At 42.6% G+C, this 20,255-nt stretch overlaps 1 protein-coding gene across 1 annotated transcript in view; it reads left to right on the top strand.

Annotated features, from left to right (window-relative positions):
* The window catches only part of LOC137537875 (mucin-2-like), a 213,930-nt gene that overhangs the window by 32,558 nt on the left and 161,117 nt on the right, over positions 1-20,255 (top strand). Inside the window, exons 7-13 of the mRNA XM_068259821.1 lie at positions 138-255; positions 3,017-3,164; positions 5,099-5,209; positions 12,018-12,087; positions 14,193-14,330; positions 16,610-16,774; positions 18,561-18,655. Coding sequence (XP_068115922.1) covers positions 138-255; positions 3,017-3,164; positions 5,099-5,209; positions 12,018-12,087; positions 14,193-14,330; positions 16,610-16,774; positions 18,561-18,655 — 845 coding nt within the window. The remainder of the gene's footprint in view (positions 1-137; positions 256-3,016; positions 3,165-5,098; positions 5,210-12,017; positions 12,088-14,192; positions 14,331-16,609; positions 16,775-18,560; positions 18,656-20,255) is intronic.

The raw sequence follows: 20,255 nt of genomic DNA, 5'->3' as shown, positions 1-20,255 counted from the left end.
GTATGTATAGCCTGTACCAGTGTATATGAACTGGTGCAATAGTTATAGAACTTTTACAGATATGTATATTTTACTTTCCAACAAAAAATCTGAAAACATGTTTTTGAACCTGTAACTATTTTTTATTTCCGTTTCAGGCACTGTGCTGGATGACTACACTGACAGTGGTTGTGTTACAGTAAGTGAATGTCACTGTAAACACAAAGGAACTCTGTATGCTCCAGGAGATCTGATGTATGATGATTGTACTGAATGGTAAGGACAAATGGTGCCATTAAAATATCTTTTCTGCTTTCTTGGTGATGTATATACATACATACACACCCATACATACACACCCAGTCCCAGGGGTGTCACACTGATTTTACTTCTGAAAAGTTAGATGGGCTCCAACAGAACAGTGATTTACAGGTCTTCAGGCGAAAAGTACATTTTCCAGTTCTAGGCTCATGTGTGCAATTATACCCTTCCTATCCCTAGCACATGACACAACATGCAGTGCATACAGCTTTCAGAAACATAAATGTATGGCCCTTGTCCGCCCTCCCCCATGCTACATACACAGACCATGAATGCAGAGCCTGCAAGAAAACTGTGATGTATATCATATACACGCTGTACAAAAACTGTTGGTACCAGTCGCATGACTTTGGAAACATCAAGGGAGGGACCAGTGAAAAGGCATGCTACATACACAGACCATGAATGCAGAGCCTGCAAGAAAACTGTGATGTATATCATATACACGCTGTACAAAAACTGTTGGTACCAGTCGCATGACTTTGGAAACTTTAAGGGAGGGACCAGTGAAAAGGCAGGTCAATATTTTGCCCACTGTTTGAAAGTAATGGCTGCAGTTGATAGCCAGGGTTGGCCAAGCAGTGTCGGACTGGGAGGTGGAAAACTGAGGAAATCCACCTGCTGGCCAAGCAGCAGTAACCTTGTGTTATCACTCCCAAGAGAAACCTGCAGCAAGTCTTCACTGTGAGCAGCAAAACCTGATTACTGCTGCTTGGCCAGCAAGTGGATTTCCTCAGCTTTTCCAGCTCCCAGTCCGACACTGTGGCCAAGTGTCAAACTGCTTAGTGTAAGGGGCTTGCAACCAGTGGTGTAGCTAAGGAGCTATGGGCCCCAGTGCAACATTGTACCCTACAATCACCTCTTCCAGTAGCAAGCCATAGGGTTCACTTCAATAGCTGCTTCCTCATGCCTGTTAGGTCTTGCTATATCTTCAGTCTCTGTTGACCCTCCCACGAAGGAAGAGGTGTTACCCAGTAGTGGAGTCTAAGTGGCCACGGGTCTTTACCCACACCCCCTTGAGGGGAGTGCAGGACTTTTCTGCCTAGTGCCCACCAGGTCACTACTGGGATTATCTCAGCAAGTGGTCAAGAGAACAGGTACACTAATTGTGGAGTAGACTTGGTCAGACGGTATCCAAAGGTCCAGGGCAGGCGGTGTTCTACGGAGGTCGGGGTCACAAGCCTGAAGTCGGGGCCGGCGGTGTTCTACGGAGGTCGGGGCAGGCGGCGATCAACGGTAGTCCAGAAACAGAGCCAAGGGTCAGGGCAGGCGGAGATAAGCAGAAGGCGGGGTCACATGCCAGGGGTCACAACAGGAAATCCAATCAGAAGTCTCACGAACAGGAACGGTTCACCGGACACAGTTAGCCAAGCTGTCAGAACGAGCAGCACTGCGGTTGAGGGCAGTGCTGCTTTTATACTGGACATTGGCGAAGAAATCAGGCGCGCCACACTTTGCGTATGCACTCGCGTAACGCTTTGCACTCACGTGTAACCTTTTGCGCGCATAATAGTCTGCGCACACGCGTGCAGTGCGCAATGCCATATGCCGCGCCGGAAGCGAGCATAGAACCCAGCAAGCCCACGCGCGTGCGCACAGAGGACCACGTACGAGAACGCCGCAGATGCCCGCCTTGGTAAGTGTGACAATGCCCTTTCAAATACTTGACATACAATTTTGGCTCTGCCTCATTTCTGGTCTTTCTACAGAAACCTACGCTGCAGGTCAATACATAAACAAATGTTCTCAGAATATCAGTACTGTCTTCTTCACATTCCTCCTGATACCAGTGTTATCAATTTATCCATTTAATTACTTACTTAAGTCATGAATGTTTTGTGGTAAATTACCCAACATCGGGGTCCATTCACTAAGGGGTGTCCAGGAAAAAAATTAGGTCTATAAAATTTTGCATTCAGCATTTTACACTTATTTCAAATTTACTAAGATTTTCTCACATTCTGTAAAAGTTTGGCAATTTACTGAGAATGTTGCTTCAATTCACCAAACCCTGCTCTGTATGTCTCACCAGTTTTAGATTAGGTCAGGCAGCCAGCTGAGATTCTTTTCTCTGCATGTGCTATTCTTGTGCAAGTTTTGTGACATGCCACATGCATACCGTTAGATGTGCTTGCAGCCACTAGAGGTCTCACTTCTGTATATCAGTATAGATCTCTGCACATCTAAAGGGATACAGAAAAGCCTTTTTTCAGTGTCTCCATCTGCACTTGTATTTTTTTTTTTTTTTGTGATGTCCCGCCGGCCAGTGCATCAAATCAAATCGTGAGAAGCAGGGACTAGGAGACTCTTCTTATTGGCTGTCTGCCTTGTTTATCGGCATTATCATACGGTGACTGTCAGTTAATGGCAAGTCCAGATACAGTAGGTCTTAATATACTAAACACTTACTTGCATTACCGAATGTTCTAATCTTTGTGTATTGTCATAAAAAAAATGTGCTATGTGAGGTATTTACCGTACAAGTCAGTAATTTACCACACTAGTCGGTAATGCTTAGTGAATTGATGCAATCTAATCTAATAACCACAAAGCCAGTGTAATTTGTATGTGTTATTAATAAAAGAAATTAATTTGTAAAGCTGCCTGACGCAAGTAAATGATTTTCTCTACCTTTCCAACTTTTTAGACTTTCATATAAACACAAACAATTTTATCCACTAAAGTGTTTCTTTTCATGTGTGTGTTTACATTGCAGCCAGTGTGATTCTGGAAAATGGAACTGCACAAACCATGCCTGTCCTGGAGTCTGTTCCATAGAAGGAGGGGCTCATATCACCACCTTTGATGGCAAAGCCTATACTTTCCATGGCAACTGCTACTATGTGTTGTCTGAGGCAAGAAGCGTTCAGCTATTTTATTGCTAACTGTCAAAGTTCTATGATAAACATGCAGTATCCTAAACATTATTATTTGTAAGTGTATTTCCATTCTGGTGTAACACTTTCATTTACCAGAAAGCCTTAGGGTCCTTTCACTTCGGGGCGGTGCATCAAATAGACACACTACAGTAGCAGCCAAATGCAACCCTATGGGGAAGTTCATACTTCCCACAATGCGGTGCTCCCCTGTAGTTACGCCCCTGTATATGGGGTCTAAATGCAGACTCAAACTTTTCACTGACACTAACCTCTTCTTACCCTATCCCCTAATACTAAGTTTCCTAATTGCCCTCTAACTAATATGACATTCACCTTTTGTCTGTTTTGACTCTCGGTTTTGCTCATTTAAGACACCCAAACCCATCACCTAGAGCTAATAAATATCAGCACCTGCACTCAATCCTCCTCCTTTCATGCACACGTTTGAAAGAAAAATTGTTTTAATTAAACTCTAATCCAGTTTTGCTTAGACAACTCTTTGGTCCATACATACTGCATTCGGAGCTGGGAAAAAAGGGCGCAGGCAGCTAGTGGACAAAAAGGGCGCCGCCATTCACTCCCATAATAAATAACGTTTAATGGGCGCAGAGCAGGAAAAAAGGGCGCCGGAGCTAAATAAAGTTTACAAACGGTGCCCGGAGATGTTTAATGATTTATAACTGTGCTTGTGGTGATTTACGTTTATAAAATGCACCCGTGCCGAATAACGTTTATAAAAATACTAAACATATTTATCCTATTTAACTAATTAAAACATTATTTAAAGTTTTATCCCTCACTGTTTTTAAAACATTATTCACAAAATAAAGCGATCAGTACGTAATGTAAATTGCAATATATTTTTTGGAGTCACAATTTGTAAAACATTATTATCCGCATAATAAAGCGACTAAGGGGGGTGGTTAGGGTTAGGCATCACCAGGGGGGTCTTAGGTTTAGGCACCACCAGGGGAGTCTTAGGTTTAGGCACCACCAGGGGAGTCTTAGGTTTAGGCACCACCAGGGGGGTCTTAGGTTTAGGCACCACCAGGGGGGTCTTAGGTTTAGGCACCACCAGGGGGGTCTTAGGTTTAGGCACCACCAGGGGGGTCTTAGGTTTAGGCACCACCAGGGGGGGTCTTAGGTTTAGGCACCACCAGGGGGGTCTTAGGTTTAGGCACCACCAGGGGGGTCTTAGGTTTAGGCACCACCAGGGGGGTCTTAGGTTTAGGCACCACCAGGGGGGTTTAGGGGTTAGGGATAGGTACAGGGAGGGTTCTGTGTGAGAGTAGGGTTAGGTATAGTAACATTACAATATAAATCACCAGGGGGGTGGTTAGGGTTAGGCACCACCATGGGGGTCTTAGGTTTAGGCTCCACCAGGAGGGTCTTAGGTTTAGGCACCACCAGGGGGGTCTTAGGTTTAGGCACCACCAGGGGGGTCTAGGGGTTAGGGATAGGTACAGGGAGGGTTCTGTGTGAGAGTAGGCTTAGGTATAGCTTTACTACAATTTTAGTAATATTTACTAATGTTTTACAACACTTATTACGAACGTAGTTATATTTATATCATCGTTATAAAGAATATTTTCAGATTTTATTATAAGAACAAACCATAAATGAAGGTTATTCACAATAATATACAATTATAAAAATTAATCATATATTATCGTTATTTTAATAAACGTAATTATAAGTTTCACTTTTGAAACAGGGAAGATTAAAGTTTTCACAATTGCCGATTTCATAAACATTATTTAATGATTTATACATTTGTTAAACATTTGTAAACGAAATATAGCACACTATTTTTATAAACGCTATTAATTATTAATTTTTAATTAGCGTTTACACCCCGCTTTTTGTAGGTACGCACAGCATACATGTGCCATTACTAGCTGTGATCTTTATTGTTGCAGGAATATAAAGATAAATCATATATAATCTTAGGAGAGTTGACACCGTGTAGCTCTTCTGAAAGAGAAACTTGCCTCAAGACTGTTGAGCTGTATACAGACAATTATCAAAATGTGAGTATAATATTAACTGATGAAGACCTTAATATGAATCAAACATGCAATATCCTCTATGATCTTTCGTAACCTATTACCTTCTGTATATTGCCGGGTCCGTTAAAAACGGCGCCAGTTATCGTAGTTAAAAAACGGCGCCCCATAGAGAACCACTATAGCTAGTTATTTTTCGTTTTTGACAGCTAAAAAACAGCGCCGGCTTTAAAAACGATATTTATCGTTTATATTTGTATTGCTCCCAAACGATAATTTTCGTTTTAACCCTTGCTTTGCTGCAGTTTTGAAAATATCTGCCCGCCGGCTTTAATGTTTAATAGCAAAGCCCCCTTAAAAGCTAAAAACACCAAATTTGCAGGGAATGTTAAGAAGAAAATTGTGAACAAGAGGAAAATTTTTTTTTTCAAAAAGACCTTATAGTTTTTGAGAAAATCGATTTTGAATATTCTTCTTCTGACCGTGGGAAAATTAAACGCCCGCCGACTTTAGCGGTTAATAGCAAAGCCCCTTTAAATGCCAGAAACACCAAATGTGTAGGGAATGTTAAGAAAAATAGTGGGAACACGAAGAAAAAAAAATTGTTCAAAAAGACCTTATAGTTTTTGAGAAAATCGATCTTAAATCTTCAAAGGAAATGTAACTATTTAAATCGCGTACTGACATTCACCGTGGAAACTTTATCCGCCGACTTTAGCAGTTAATAGCAAAGTCCCCTTAAATCCTAGCAACACCAAATTTGCAGGATATGTTAAAAAGATACTGGGAAACAATATTTAAAAAAAAAATTGAATTTTTTTTTTTTTAAATTAAAATTTTTGGGTTATGTTCAGAGTGTGGGAAAAGTTTTGAAAAAAATGACGTGGGGTCCCCCCTCCCGAGCCTCTGTAACCCCTTGTCTCCCATGCAGGCTGGGATAGCCAGAATGCGGAGCCCCGGCCGACTGGGGCTTCGCACCCTGAGCTATACCAGCCCGCATGGTCCATGGTATGGGGGGGCTCTGGGGGGGAGGGGCGGCCAAGCCTCCCCCTCCCCCCCGGAGCCCTTGTCCAATCCATGGACAAGGGGCTCTTCCCCACCTCCGGTGCCCCAGGAGGAGGTGGGGGCGACGACTCCCTGGGGGGGGGTTCATGGTGGCATCTGGGAGTCCCCTTTAAGAAGGGGACCCACAGATGCCCACCCCCCTCCCAGGAGAAATGAGTATAGGGGTGCAGGAGTACGCCTTACCCATTTCCACAAAGGGTTACATGAAATAAAAACACAACCACGAGAAAAGTATTTTAATCATCTTAATTAACCACAAATACTTACCTGTACCTTTAAAAAAATGTTCCCACGCCAATATATCCTTGGAAATGATCCAACGAATAACAATATCCTCTTATCTTGCGATCTTCAATTAACTTGATTGAAGATCTCCCACGCCAATTAAAATACTATACCTTACAATGCGTCCTGCGTAGGGACGCATAGCACGGCTCCCGCTGTCCTCCCCGCCTCCTCACCTGTCACCCTCACCTAGCCTGGCACCTGGTTCACCCATGGGTGCACCGGGTGCCACCCTAGGTGAGGGTGACAGGTGCAGGCAGGTGGGGAGAGATCGCGGGAGCCAGCGCTATACGTCCTGCACAGGACGCATCCTAAGGTATAGTAACCGGCTCATAAATGAGCCGGTTCTTTTTCTATTGAATCAAATGAATCGATTCATTTGATTCAATACAAAAAGAACCGTCTCATTTTCAGGTTCTTTTTGTATTGAATCAAATGAATCAATTCATTTGATTCAATACAAAAAGAACCGGCTCATTTATGAGCCGGTTACTATACCTTAGGATGCGTCCTGTGCAGGACGTATAGCGCTGGCTCCCGCGATCTCTCCCCACCTGCCTGCACCTGTCACCCTCACCTAGGGTGGCACCCGGTGCACCCATGGGTGCACCAGGTGCCAGGCTAGGTGAGGGTGACAGGTGAGGAGGCGGGGAGGACAGCGGGAGCCGTGCTATGCGTCCCTACGCAGGACGCATTGTAAGGTATAGTATTTTAATTGGCGTGGGAGATCTTCAATCAAGTTAATTGAAGATCGCTAGATAAGAGGATATTGTTATTCGTTGGATCATTTCCGAGGATATATTGGAGTGGGAACATTTTTTTAAAGGTACAGGTAAGTATTTGTGGTTAATTAAGATGATTAAAATACTTTTCTCGTGGTTGTGTTTTTATTTCATTTAACCCTTTGTGGAAATGGGTAAGGAGTACTCCTGCACCCCTATACTCATTTCTCCTGGGAGGGGGGTGGGCATCTGTGGGTCCCCTTCTTAAAGGGGACTCCCAGATGCCACCATGAACCCCCCCCAGGGAGTCGTCGCCCCCACCTCCTCCTGGGGCACCGGAGGTGGGGAAGAGCCCCTTGTCCATGGATTGGACAAGGGCTCCGGGGGGGGAGGGGGAGGCTTGGCCGCCCCTCCCCCCCCAGAGCCCCCCCATACCATGGACCATGCGGGCTGGTATAGCTCAGGGTGCGAAGCCCCAGTTGGCCGGGGCTCCGCATTCTGGCTATCCCAGTCTGCATGGGAAACAAGGGGTTACAGAGGCTCGGGAGGGGGGGACCCCACGTCGTTTTTTTTTTAAATTTATTTCCCACACTCAGAAGATTAAAAAAAAAATTGATAGCAAATTTTTTTAAAAAAAAATGACGTGGGGTCCCCCCTCCCGAGCCTCTGTAACCCCTTGTCTCCCATGCAGGCTGGGATAGCCAGAATGCGGAGCCCCGGCCGACTGGGGCTTCGCACCCTGAGCTATATCAGCCCGCATGGTCCATGGTATGGGGGGGCTCCGGGGGGGAGGGGCGGCCAAGCCTCCCCCTCCCCCCCGGAGCCCCTTGTCCAATCCATGGACAAGGGGCTCTTCCCCGCCTCCCTTGCCCCAGGTGGAGGCGGGGGCGATGACTCCCTGGGGGGGGGGGTTCATGGTGGCATCTGGGAGTCCCCTTTAAGAAGGGGACCCCCAGATGCCCACCCCCCTCCCAGGAGAAATGAGTATAGGGGTGCAGGAGTACCCCTTACCCATTTTCACAAAGGGTTAAATGAAATAAAAACGCAACAACGAAAAAAGTCCTTTAATGTTCTAAATTAACCACAAATACTTACCTGTACCTTTAAGAAAAAATCCCACGCCAATCAGGTCCCACGACAGTATCCTCTATCTTGCGATCTTCTGATACATGTTGATTGAAGATCTCCGCCGCCCCGACGCCACACACGCCGCCTCCGCCGCACTGCTCTCAGCTATACTAAGTATAGCTGAGAGTTGCGTCTATGCGTCTATACAGACGCATTAGCACTAGCTGCCGCTGCCCTCCCTGCCTCCCCCCACCTGTCACCCTCACCCATGCTGGCACCCAATGCACCCATGGGTGCCAGCATGGGTGAGGGTGACAGGTGGGGGGAGGCAGGGAGGGCAGCGGCAGCTAGCGCTAATGCGTCTATATAGATGCATAGACGCAACTCTCAGCTATACTAAGTATAGCTGAGAACAAAAAGCATCTTTAAATTTTGGCTCCAAGGCTCCCCATTGGTTCCTTATCGACCAATGGGGATCCTCCTGATCCCCATTGGTCTGTTAAGGAACCAATGGGGACCATTGGAGCTAAAATTTAAAGATGCTTTTTGCTCTTAGCTATACTAAGTATAGCTAAGAGCAGTGAGTGCGGCGGAGGCGGCGTGTGTGGCGTCGGGGCGGCGGAGATCTTCAATCAACATGTAACTGAAGGTCGCAAGATGGAGGATACTGTCGTGGGACCTAATTGACGTGGGATTTTTTTCTTAAAGGTACAGGTAAGTATTTCTGGTTAATTTAGAACATTAAAGGACTTTTCTCGTTGTTGTGTTTTTATTTCATTTAACCCTTTATGGAAATGGGTAAGGGGTACTCCTGCACCCCTATACTCATTTCTCCTGGGAGGGGGGCAGGCATCTCTGTTCCCCTTCTTAAAGGGGACTCCCAGATGCCACCATGAACCCCCCCCCCAGGGAGTCGTCGCCCCCACCTCCTCCTGGGGCACCGGAGGTGGGGAAGAGCCCCTTGTCCATGGATTGGACAAGGGCTCCGGGGGGGGAGGGGAAGGCTTGGCCGCCCCTCCCCCCCCCATACCATGGACCATGTGGGCTGGTATAGCTCAGGGTGCGAATCCCCAGTCGGCTGGGGCTCCGCATTCTGGCTATCCCAGCCTGCATTGGAGACAAGGGGTTACAGAGGCTCGGGAGGGGGGACCCCACGTCATTTTTTTCAAAACTTTTCCCACACTCTGAACATAACCCAAAAATTTTAATTTAAAAAAAAAAAAAATAAAATTTTTCAATTTTTTTTTTAAATATTGTTTCCCAGTATCTTTTTAACATATCCTGCAAATTTGTTGTTGCTAGGACTTAAGGGGACTTTGCTATTAACTGCTAAAGTCGGCGGAAAAAGTTTCCACGGGAATGTCAGTACGCGATTTAAATAGTTACATTTCCTTTGAAGATTTAAGATCGATTTTCTCAAAAATTATAAGGTCTTTTTGAACAATTTTTTTTTCTTCGTGTTCCCACTATTTTTCTTAACATTCCCTACACATTTGGTGTTTCTGGCATTTAAAGGGGCTTTGCTATTAACCGCTAAAGTCGGCGGGCGTTTAATTTTCCCACGGTCAGAAGAAGAATATTCAAAATCGATTTTCTCGAAAACTATAAGGTCTTTTTGAAAAAAAAAATTTTCCTCTTGTTCACAATTTTCTTCTTAACATTCCCTGCAAATTTGGTGTTTTTAGCTTTTAAGGGGGCTTTGCTATTAAACATTAAAGCCGGCGGGCAGATATTTTCAAAACGGCAGCAAAGCAGGGGTTAAAACGATAAATATCGTTCAGGCAGGACCAAAAAAAAAAAAAAACAGTTTTAAAACGATAAATTTCGTTCTGCACCATTTTAACCTTTAAAACGATAAATATCGTTTTAAACATATATCGGGCAGAAGAGGGCGCCATTTTTTTGCCGGCGCCATTTTTCACTAGACTCGTATATTGCAATCTTTTTCTTCTTACGCAGAACAATCATAGCTAAAGTAAGGCAAAACAGTTGAAGACCAGCTGTGAACACTGAACAGTGTATTATTTTAAAGGAAACCTAAGCCAATGTATTAGGTTAACATTTTCACAATATATTCTTTTTCTTAGTAAAGCAGGCACTTACTTTAGTGTCTGCTATTTTTTTTTCTCCCCGTCCACGGTATCTCCCTCTGTGGTTCCCTGCTGTATTTCTCATCGACTGGCCAGTCGATGAGCCAGTCACTGAATTTGTCTCCTCCATTTTGAAACTTCAGGCACGCGGCTTGTTCTCCTGCGCGCACGTCTCGACCGCATTGCGTGCTCTCACGTGACCATTTAGCGGCGACAGTGTGCGGCTGCACGCATCCTTCTGTCCGCCCCAGTGGAGGAGTAAGGAAGAGAACAAGTGGTGCAGATAAAATCTACAGTAAATATACATTTATTTATAAGAAATCATCTCAAAAAGCGGTAATTTGTTTATATCATACATATATATTGGTTTTGCGCACACTGTGCATAACGTGGTAGGACAGCCACGCACCCAATGACAAAACACTCGTGCACGAGCAGATGAAAGGAAATTCCCGCTCTGTCATGACAGCAGAGCGGCTGCGGCACCATATTGGTGGACCGTTAGAAAACGGATCATCAGCAATACAAGACATATAAAGGCAGAAGAGTGGCGAAAACAGGCAATACTGATTGATTTTTTTTTTTTTTTTTAATAATGATAATGGCTATTCGTTATATTAGAGCATATTGGTTTAGGTTTCCTTTAACAAACTACAGGGCAAGCCAGACCTCTCTGCTTGCAGAGAAGTGAACATTTTTTTTCCATGAACCCAGCCAGTTTTCTCCCTGTGTAGGAATACAGTAGAAATGATAAACTCCCCTAGTAAAATTTCTCCTGTATGAAAAATGAATGTGGAGGCAGATGCCTGATTTTACAAGTGATCAAATTGTACTACTCTGATTGGCTGGCCATGTTCAGCCTAGATAAGAAGTAAACATGTGATCTAATCATATGATGGTGATCAGCCAATGAGACAATCATAAGGCTCATAGGAGAATAGGAAGTCCATGATTCATTTCTGAGCCAGTCAATGAGGGAGCCAGTTACGTTCTCATCTAGTTATAAATGAGTGAGGAGATGACATTGCGTGATGCATTTTTTTTAATTACATTTTGATACTCGAGAATCTGAGAAAAATGTATAAAATGAAACTTTAGCTGGCCACTAATGATCCAAACTTTTTCATCCAATCTTACTATTTCTATGTAATATAAGGTAACTGCCTAACTTATGCATTCAATATATTCACTCAGTTTACCCTTATACTACATAGATTTGGTCAAATTGGATGAAAAAGATTGTATTGTAAGTGACCACCTTACTTTTCTACATTGGTTGAATTCAGGCTTACATGAATGCTTTGCTTCACACTAGTCATGAGACAGTGGCCTATATTCAATTAAGTTTTTTCCTACGTTTTCTCCCAATGGAGAGTTTTGACCTTGACAATAAAATACCTTTAAGCACCTTGGAAGCAAGAAAATACTCAAAATAAGTTTTTGTTTTTTGTAGAGACAATGAAAATGTAAAAATGATTTCCTGGGAGAAAACTTAGGAGAACAGTTAATTGCATAAGTGCACATTACTGTTACTGCTTGCTTTCCAAGTAGTGTTCATAAAGAAGGGAAATGTAAAATGTATGTATTACTTTATAATTGCAGGTTGTGAACTTCAAAGCAGATGGGACGGTCTTACTGAATGGGCTTGCCATCACACTGCCTCACATTGCAGGTCATTTATGAAAATATTACCTATGTAGGAGCACTGCTGCAATGTTTTTCTCTTTAGTCTATAATGGAAGTCTTTGTTATGGGCAGGAACACACACAATATTAAAAATTGATATTTTTATAAGTTTGAGTTTAATTATATAGCCACATGTACAGTGCGTCAGGCTGATAAAATGTACAATTCAGTGAAGATCTCGAAAATAAAAGCTCATGTGAACCTAGACCCATCCACAGGACCAAATTAAAAAATATAAGAGTGCCTGATCCCCTATACAATTTTCTAGTTTAAAAGAAGTCAACTTCTAGGTGCCAGTTGAGTTTACTTTCTTACATGTACTCTATCGCTGCAAGGACACTATTTAAAGAGTGTCTGAAGCCTTAAAAAATATCTATTTTTACTTACACTTCCTCTTGAGTATTATGCCAATAGCTGAAACGCTGCATTCCCGCGGCTGAATGATGCCTCTTTACCCCCCAAATACCAGGGCAGAAATCCATGACTTTCACAGTTGTGTATTTTGCTGCCCGGGGAGGCAGAACTTTCCGCTGTAGCTCTGCCTCCAGTTGCATCAATCTACATGTGGCTCTCCACCTCTCCTCGCCTCTCTCAGTGAAAGAAGACTGAGAGGGGCGGGGAGAGACGGCGATCGGAGCAGAATGTCACAACCAGAGGCAGAGCTACAGTGGAAAGCTCTGCCTCTAACAGGAAGTGATCCCCGGATTTTGCCCCGGGGATTTGGGGGCTAAAGAGGCATCGTTCAGCCGTGGGAATGCAGCATTTCAGCTGTTGGCATAATACTCTCGAGGAATCGTAAGTAAAAAGAGATATTTTTTAAGGCTTCAGACTCTCTTTACATTGACCTTTTTATGAACTGTAACTAGGACTTATTTGTGGAGTAGGGCTTATATTTCGTGCATCCTCAAAATTCCAACATTTTTAGGGTAGGCTTTATTTTCAGGAAACCGGGGTAAATGTGAATGAATATATATATTCATCCTACTACCAATTACTGAATCTGTGATAGCCAACGTGCTTTGAGTCCTATGGGAGAAAAGTGCTATAGAAATGTTATTGTTGTTGTTATATATATATATATATATATATATATATATTTATATTACTTATGTGACAGTTAAGGCCCCGTTCACACTTGCGTTTTGGCATGCAAACGGACCGGATCTGGATCGGATCAGGACCTGATCCGTATCGGAACCGTATGGTTCCAATCCGGATCCGATCCATTTGCATCTGGAATGTATCAGGCTGCCATCCGGATCCGTGTGGTAAAAACAGCGAAATTACTAATAAAATTGTTGGGGTCAGCAGAAGGTGCACCTGGTGCACCTGTAGAATCAGGTCCTCCGCAGTTTAGGCCTCACCTCCACCTCCGACATACTGCCAAACAGCTCCAGCACGTTAGTCACTGCTGCTCCACTGCTGCCCATATGTCCCCATCCGAAATGGCCGCTAGAATACGCATAGGAAGTGGGGTAGAACGTCAGGTGTTTGTATCCTGTGTGTTCTGTGCCTACCGTTCCCCATAGGTTTCTATTTCTGGATGGTGCAGTCAGGCTCCGGTCCGGGTGCGTGGGCCGGATGATCCGGACCCGAAAAATAGCGCGTGTTGGAAAAGTGTCCGGAGTCCGGATCCGTTCCGGCTCCGTTCTGTACAGAACGTACGCATGTGAACGTCCGCATAGACTTTGCATTGCTATGCAGAACGTACGTTCCGTTTGTACAGTATACGGTCCGGATCCAATCAGGCGGATCCGGACAGGGAACGCTAATGTGAACCAGGCCTAAAGCAATAGCACTGTCTGTGGACGGCTATCATTATCATATTTTATTTATAAACCTGAAGAATACATAAGAGGTGGAGATGACAAAGAGTATGTACAATAAGGACAAACTATTATACCGGAGGATGTGATGACATTATCCACCTGGGCCTACAATCTACTAGGTCTAGAACTAGAGTAAACTAGTAACAGGTGTATTTTTACCGGGCTGTACTTAGAAAGCTTTACACGTTGTCTTTAGATGCTATAGAAATGTTTTTCCATAGAGTGGAGTCCTTCATTACATTGTCTGCATTTTCCTCTACAGCCAGGTATTCCATAATTCAGCCCTCTGATTCACACATCATTGTTCAAGCAACATTTGGCCTCCAGATGCAGATTCAACTGCTACCCATGATGCAGCTGTACATCACTATTGAGAAATCTCCAAACAGACAACTGCAAGGTCAGTGAAAACTAGGATTGTTGCTAAGCTGGTAAAAATTGTGTAACAGGACATTGAATTATTACATTCATTATAGAAATTCACTATGCTTTCAGTTTAGGAAGGGCTGAGTGCCACATACACCCACCTTTCATTCTAGGTTGTTGTAAACATTGAACAGAAATACAATCAGAATATAATTTATGAAAGACAACATAGGCAGCGGCCTAGTGCACTGTGTTAGCATTGGTTATTTTCAATGTCCCACATGCAAGAAATTGCTAGCAGAAGTATTACACCTGTAAAAAAACAGGAACTTGGTTAAGGTGAGAGTTAATAAAAAAATGTAGGCAAATCAATGATAAATATTGGTATGTGAAAAAATAGGAAAGGCGGATAGCTTGCCTCCTATAATGTAAAAAATGTCAGGTCAGATGATGGGGGAAACAAACTCATTTACATTTAGTTTCAGGTCCAGGGTGAGCGACCTGGAAGTGAATGTGTGGCGACAATGCATGGGCACAGTAAGAGGGATTTAGCTATTTGCATTGTAAGCAGGTGATGACCAGCAATCATATGCTTTTGTTTTGTTTATGTATATTTTTGCATATGCATGAAGGGGTGTGTCCCTTTTCAGCACTGGGCGTTGTGCACATTTAATCATTTATATACAGTAAGTCTGCACTGGAGGTTTATCAATTTATTTGTCTACATTGTGCTTTGAAGAAGGGGACCCCTAGGGGCCCCAAAACAATTGTCAGCTTTGCCATTGTGGACTGTTGATGCATTAAACCTGTAAGCTTCATGCTTTGAAAAGCAACTGGTGTGCTGACTAGACTTACTACTTCTACATTGAGTTTCCCTGGAGAACCACTGACTTCATCAGGTAAAAAGTCTGAACTGGGCTAATCAACTTTTAAGAGCACCTCCGCCACCATGGTAAAGAAGGGGAACTGCCAAAGTCCAACACTACTATAACTATTGCCTGACATCAGTGGAGTATCTAGAGGGATGCAGGCATGCCTTGTACCATGGGCGCCATAGCACCTTGCGTGCCCTTGTGCTGCATCACAATGCCTGCCCCGTGCCTCCCCATCACTCTGACCAGATTAATTATGATGAACAGAAACCTCCGCACATCCTTCCATATGATAAAAAAATCAATATTCGTTTATTAGAATGTTAGTAGAAAATTTAGCAAAATGTATGACAGCATGCAACGGACGCGTTTCTGACCCCACCGGGTCCTAAGTCGTAGCTTACTCATAGATTCGTTATGATATCTTGGCTATTTAATTTTTTTTTATCTTAACGCACTAGCTATTTAATAAATTTATCGTGAGGCACCTGACTACTAGATAATTTTATCTAGAGATGTGTGACTATTTAATTATCTTATCTGGATGCTTGTGACTACTTGAAATTTTTATTTGGGGGCATGTGACTACTTGATTCTTTTATCTGGAGGCATAGAAACTATTTTATATGGAATCATGTGACTACTTTAATATTTTATCTGGAAGCATGTGACTATTCCTTAATTTAATTGTGAGGAACCTGACTACTTAATTCTAATATCGAGGGGACCATGGCTTCTCAATGTATGTATCCGGGGGCATAGTAAACTCTGATATTTGGGTAACCCAGCAGCTTAATTCAGGTATCTAGGGACAACACAAGTGCAATTTCAGTGTTTACATTGGCGCTATATTACCCAGATATGCCCCGCCTGACATATCCAGCTACTGTAAAGTCATTTTACAGTACTGATTACACCAGTTTGGCAAAGGAATTAAATACTTTTACAAAAAATGAATTTGATGCATTTAATGACTATTAATTGGTAATTAATAATGAATAAATAAATATTCCCCAGTACAATTTAAATAGTTTCTAATGATATTTTTGTCTGGCTTCATAAGAGTTTATAACGTTCAGTACATATTTAAAGGTACTATACTGTAATAACCTTGTTTGTTGTTCCGAAGCTCCTTGAAGCGGACAAGCTGGTATATTTGCTTATTAATGGGAAAAGAGGATGAGAGGGAGGAGTGAGATAGGGTGAATTATTTGGGGGGACAGATAACACTGCTCAGGAATGGAATCATGTACAAGCTGATAGGTGGGAAGAGTAAGGAGAGAGGAGACAAGAGAAACTACTACAGTTGTTCTGATATTACAAGGTAGCACACCAAATGCTTTATTATCCCTTCTGCTTAAACAAAGTAATGCAGTTCTTTAGTGTTCTGTTCATGGAAAGCTATCACAAGTCTCCATTGTATTTTATTGCCATGCCTTAGGTCTTTGTGGAGACTTTAATTCAAAGGAAATGGATGACTTTAGAACATCAAGTGGTGTAGTGGAAGCCACAGCATCAGCCTTTGCCAACACCTGGAAGACTGAACCACATTGCCCTGATGTGTCCAACTGGTTGGATGACCCCTGCAGCCTCAGCATTGAGAAGGGTAAGAATTGGGTCTACTGTGTGACTGCAGCCATAGAACACAGTCTAAAGCTATACTGCAACTGAAGAGCTATGAAGAAAATAGAATTAAAGTGGAACTAAACTTAGCTATGGACCCTAAACAAGCATGCAGATCAGGTATTTCTGACAAAGATCTGACACGTTTAGCTGCATGCTTGTTTCAGGTGTGATTCAGACACTATTAACCAGAAAGGTCAACAGGACTAGCAGGCAACTAGAATTATTTAATAGGAAATACATATGGCAACCTACATATGTCTCTCACCTTGAGTCCCTTTTAAAGTGGAACTAAACTCAGAACTTATTCTCTGCTCTAAAAGATTAGCCACATAATGATAACCTTTCTAGGAAAAAAAATCTTCATCACAATTGGAATATGGAAATCCTTAAAAAAACTGAAGCTCTACTTAGTTTCACTCTTGCAAAAGGCACTGAAAGGGTTAACCCTCAGTGTTTACTTTATGGATAGCTGCCTGGCAGAGCTCTCTGGCTATTTATTCACAGTTGCTGATAAGAACTAATTAGACAAGTTGATCAGCCTAAACAAACACAGAACACAGAGAAGTGTATTTCCTCAGCAACATACAGTATGTGAAATAAAGACTTTTGATTATGTGCTGTGCATGTGCAAGCGTTTAGGTCCACTTTAAGTGTCCTGTCATACGATACTGTTCTAAAAGATTGCTTGTAAAATGTCTGGGTAGGTTCAGCAGCACAATTAAAATAAAAATGTGCTAGGAAAATACACAAGTAGCATCTGTGCATTGACAGCAGATAAAATGCTGACTGTTTAGGGCTAAATACATACAGGAATGAATTCTGCTGCACAGGTTGTCATTGTTCAATTGTCTGCTAAGCCCTGCCTAACCAAATAATGTGACTCTTTCTCGGGATAAGCACTGTTTTCTTGAAGATCGGAATTTACAGTTATCGAGTGCAGGCTAGCGATAGACCCCAGCATAGTTTACGACTTTGTTGGGACTGAAGTAGAACTGGATAGCATTAGTGAGAGTTATAGAATTAGGTTAGATTTAACAGATCAAGATGTAGGCTAAAACTAGGCATTGTTTCCAAGGTTTAGGGTAGCTGTGTAGGGGTTGGGTAAAAGGTTGGGTAAAAGGTTTAGGTTAGGATTGTCAGGATGGTTGGCTGCAATATTAAGTAGTTCAGAACACGTTGCCCTGAAGCAGGGTGTGGTAAGCAGACAGTAGGAGAGGTGAGAGCGGTTGTACAGGGGTAAAAGAACAAGGATATTTGGGGTTGTGATATCCATTAACTTGTGCCCAGTTGTGGTGTGCCAAAATGTCTCTATTAAACATGAAGAGGCACAGCGTTATTATAAAGCACAGGCTCAATTGCTTTTATTCAAACTATGCTGTACCGTGTTAGCCATCAGTAAAAGCAAGACGTTTTGAATCCGGCTGATACCATTTACTGGCTAGAGGTAAATAAGAAGTAAGCTTCCTGCCAATAAGCCTTCTTCAGACTTATACAGGAACAAAGTCTGAAGAAGATTTATTAACCGAAAGCTTACTTTTTATTTACCTTTAAGCTAGCCAATAATTGGAAGCATCCTAATATAAAACTTATTGCTTTTAATAAACCATGCCATTTACTTAAATTTCACTTTACTTACTGTAATAATTGACCTAATTAAAAAAAAAAGGTTGCATGTGCAGCATTATTTCCTTACCCTGGGCTGAAAGATTGTTAAATAAGGTCCTATTCATTTGGATTGTTTTCAAACCGTACCATTTTCCTTTTAGAAAAATATGCTACCGCTTGGTGTTCTGAGTTAGAAAACGAGGAGTCTCCTTTCGGTAAATGCCATTCAACCATTCACCCAGCTGAGTATGTAAAGGTGAGTGTAGATCTATTGCCAGCTATGCTTCACATGATGTTAAATGTGCTTGTATAACATACATTCCTTTTAATACTGACCTAATTCATAGCAGACCATATGACTGCTTCGGGGCACAGCAATAAATTCCAGGCTGTGTAATGATGATTTATCCAGACAGTAATGATATTTTGCAAATATGTTTGGAGAAAAAGGGGACACATACACAGCTCAGTTGTATCAGGTTGATTTGATGTGGTGTTATTAATGTAAATGAAAAAGTACTGATCTCATAGTGGGACTGAACATGTACTTATGTAATTTATTTTATACTATGCAATCTTACTTTTCCTTTAAGATAAAAAGACCCTATAGAGAGCACAATAAGAAAGAGTAACCAGGTGATCATTCAGAAACTGCAGGCAACAGGGGTGCAACTAGGTGGAGCAGATCGCAGGGAGGCCTAGAGCTTTTTTTGGGCCCCAACTAATAACCTTAATTCCCTAATAATAATAATAATAATTCCCTTCTTCCAATACAGAGGACTATACTTCAGATCAGGTGTTTTTATGGCTACACTTGCTGTGGGTGTGAAGATCATGATGGCTACAATTGTTTTATGACCCTTGTGAGATGGGCCCCAAGGCTGTGAAGGGCCCTAATGGGAGGCAAGGGAAGGGGTGTGAACGTTGGGGGGCCCAATCAAAGTTTTGCTGGGAGGCCCCATGAATTGTAGTTAGCCACTGCCAGGAAACCAAGAAAACACAAAAGTGAGACCAGGAGACAATAGTGTAGTATGCTAAGTTCACTTGGAGATGTGAGTAAGGCACGGTTCAAACTGGAGTTATAAAAAACTGATCCATAAAACCTTATCAATAAAAGGCTTTTTAAACCACCAGCAAATAAGGAAATACTTAGAAAAATTTGACAGTACTTTTTCACCGACTTTTTGGTACCTTTTTTCAATAGCAGAGTGCTGAAATAAGTAGGCTTTGTGAATCAGTCCCACACAGTCTAAGCATGAAAGCTGTTGCACATTTTAATAGACTCCAGGGGCCATATGCAATTAACCTTTTCACCTGAGTTATCTCCTAGGAGATAATTTTCATCTTCTCTTTCAACTATCTTTTCAGCGTTTTACAATTGAAAAAGTAGCCAAACATTGTTGAGAAGGTACTATCAAATTTATTTTGAGTATTTTCTTGCTTGCTGGTGGCTTAAAAGGCATCTTATTATGACAAGATGTAAAAATATCACCTAGGTGAAAAAAGGAATTGCATATGGGCCCAGATGTTGGGTGACATAGCAGTAATACTTTCCTTTTTAATACAAATCATTACAGGTTGAGGCCCATATGCAATTCCCCCTTTCTCCTGGGGTCCATCTGCTAAATGGCGCAGGGAGAAAAATGGCGCACCGTTCTGCCGATAAATAAAACGCTATTTACCATTTTGCAGAGCGGTGCGCCATGAAAAACCATGCAGGGGGCTGGGGTCGGTAGTACAGGCAGCGGGGGCTGCTAGTGTAGGCAGCGGGGGGGGGGGGGGGGGGGCTGGGAGAGAGGCAGAGGGACAGTAGAGGGCATAGGCAGCGGATGTATGCAGAGGCATACGTTACCTTG

This window comes from Hyperolius riggenbachi, chromosome 11 (genome assembly GCF_040937935.1).
Source record: "Hyperolius riggenbachi isolate aHypRig1 chromosome 11, aHypRig1.pri, whole genome shotgun sequence".
In the NCBI taxonomy this organism is placed as follows: domain Eukaryota; kingdom Metazoa; phylum Chordata; class Amphibia; order Anura; family Hyperoliidae; genus Hyperolius; species Hyperolius riggenbachi.
The sequence above is the reverse complement of the archived record's forward strand: the minus strand, read 5'-3'. Positions and strand labels throughout refer to the sequence as shown.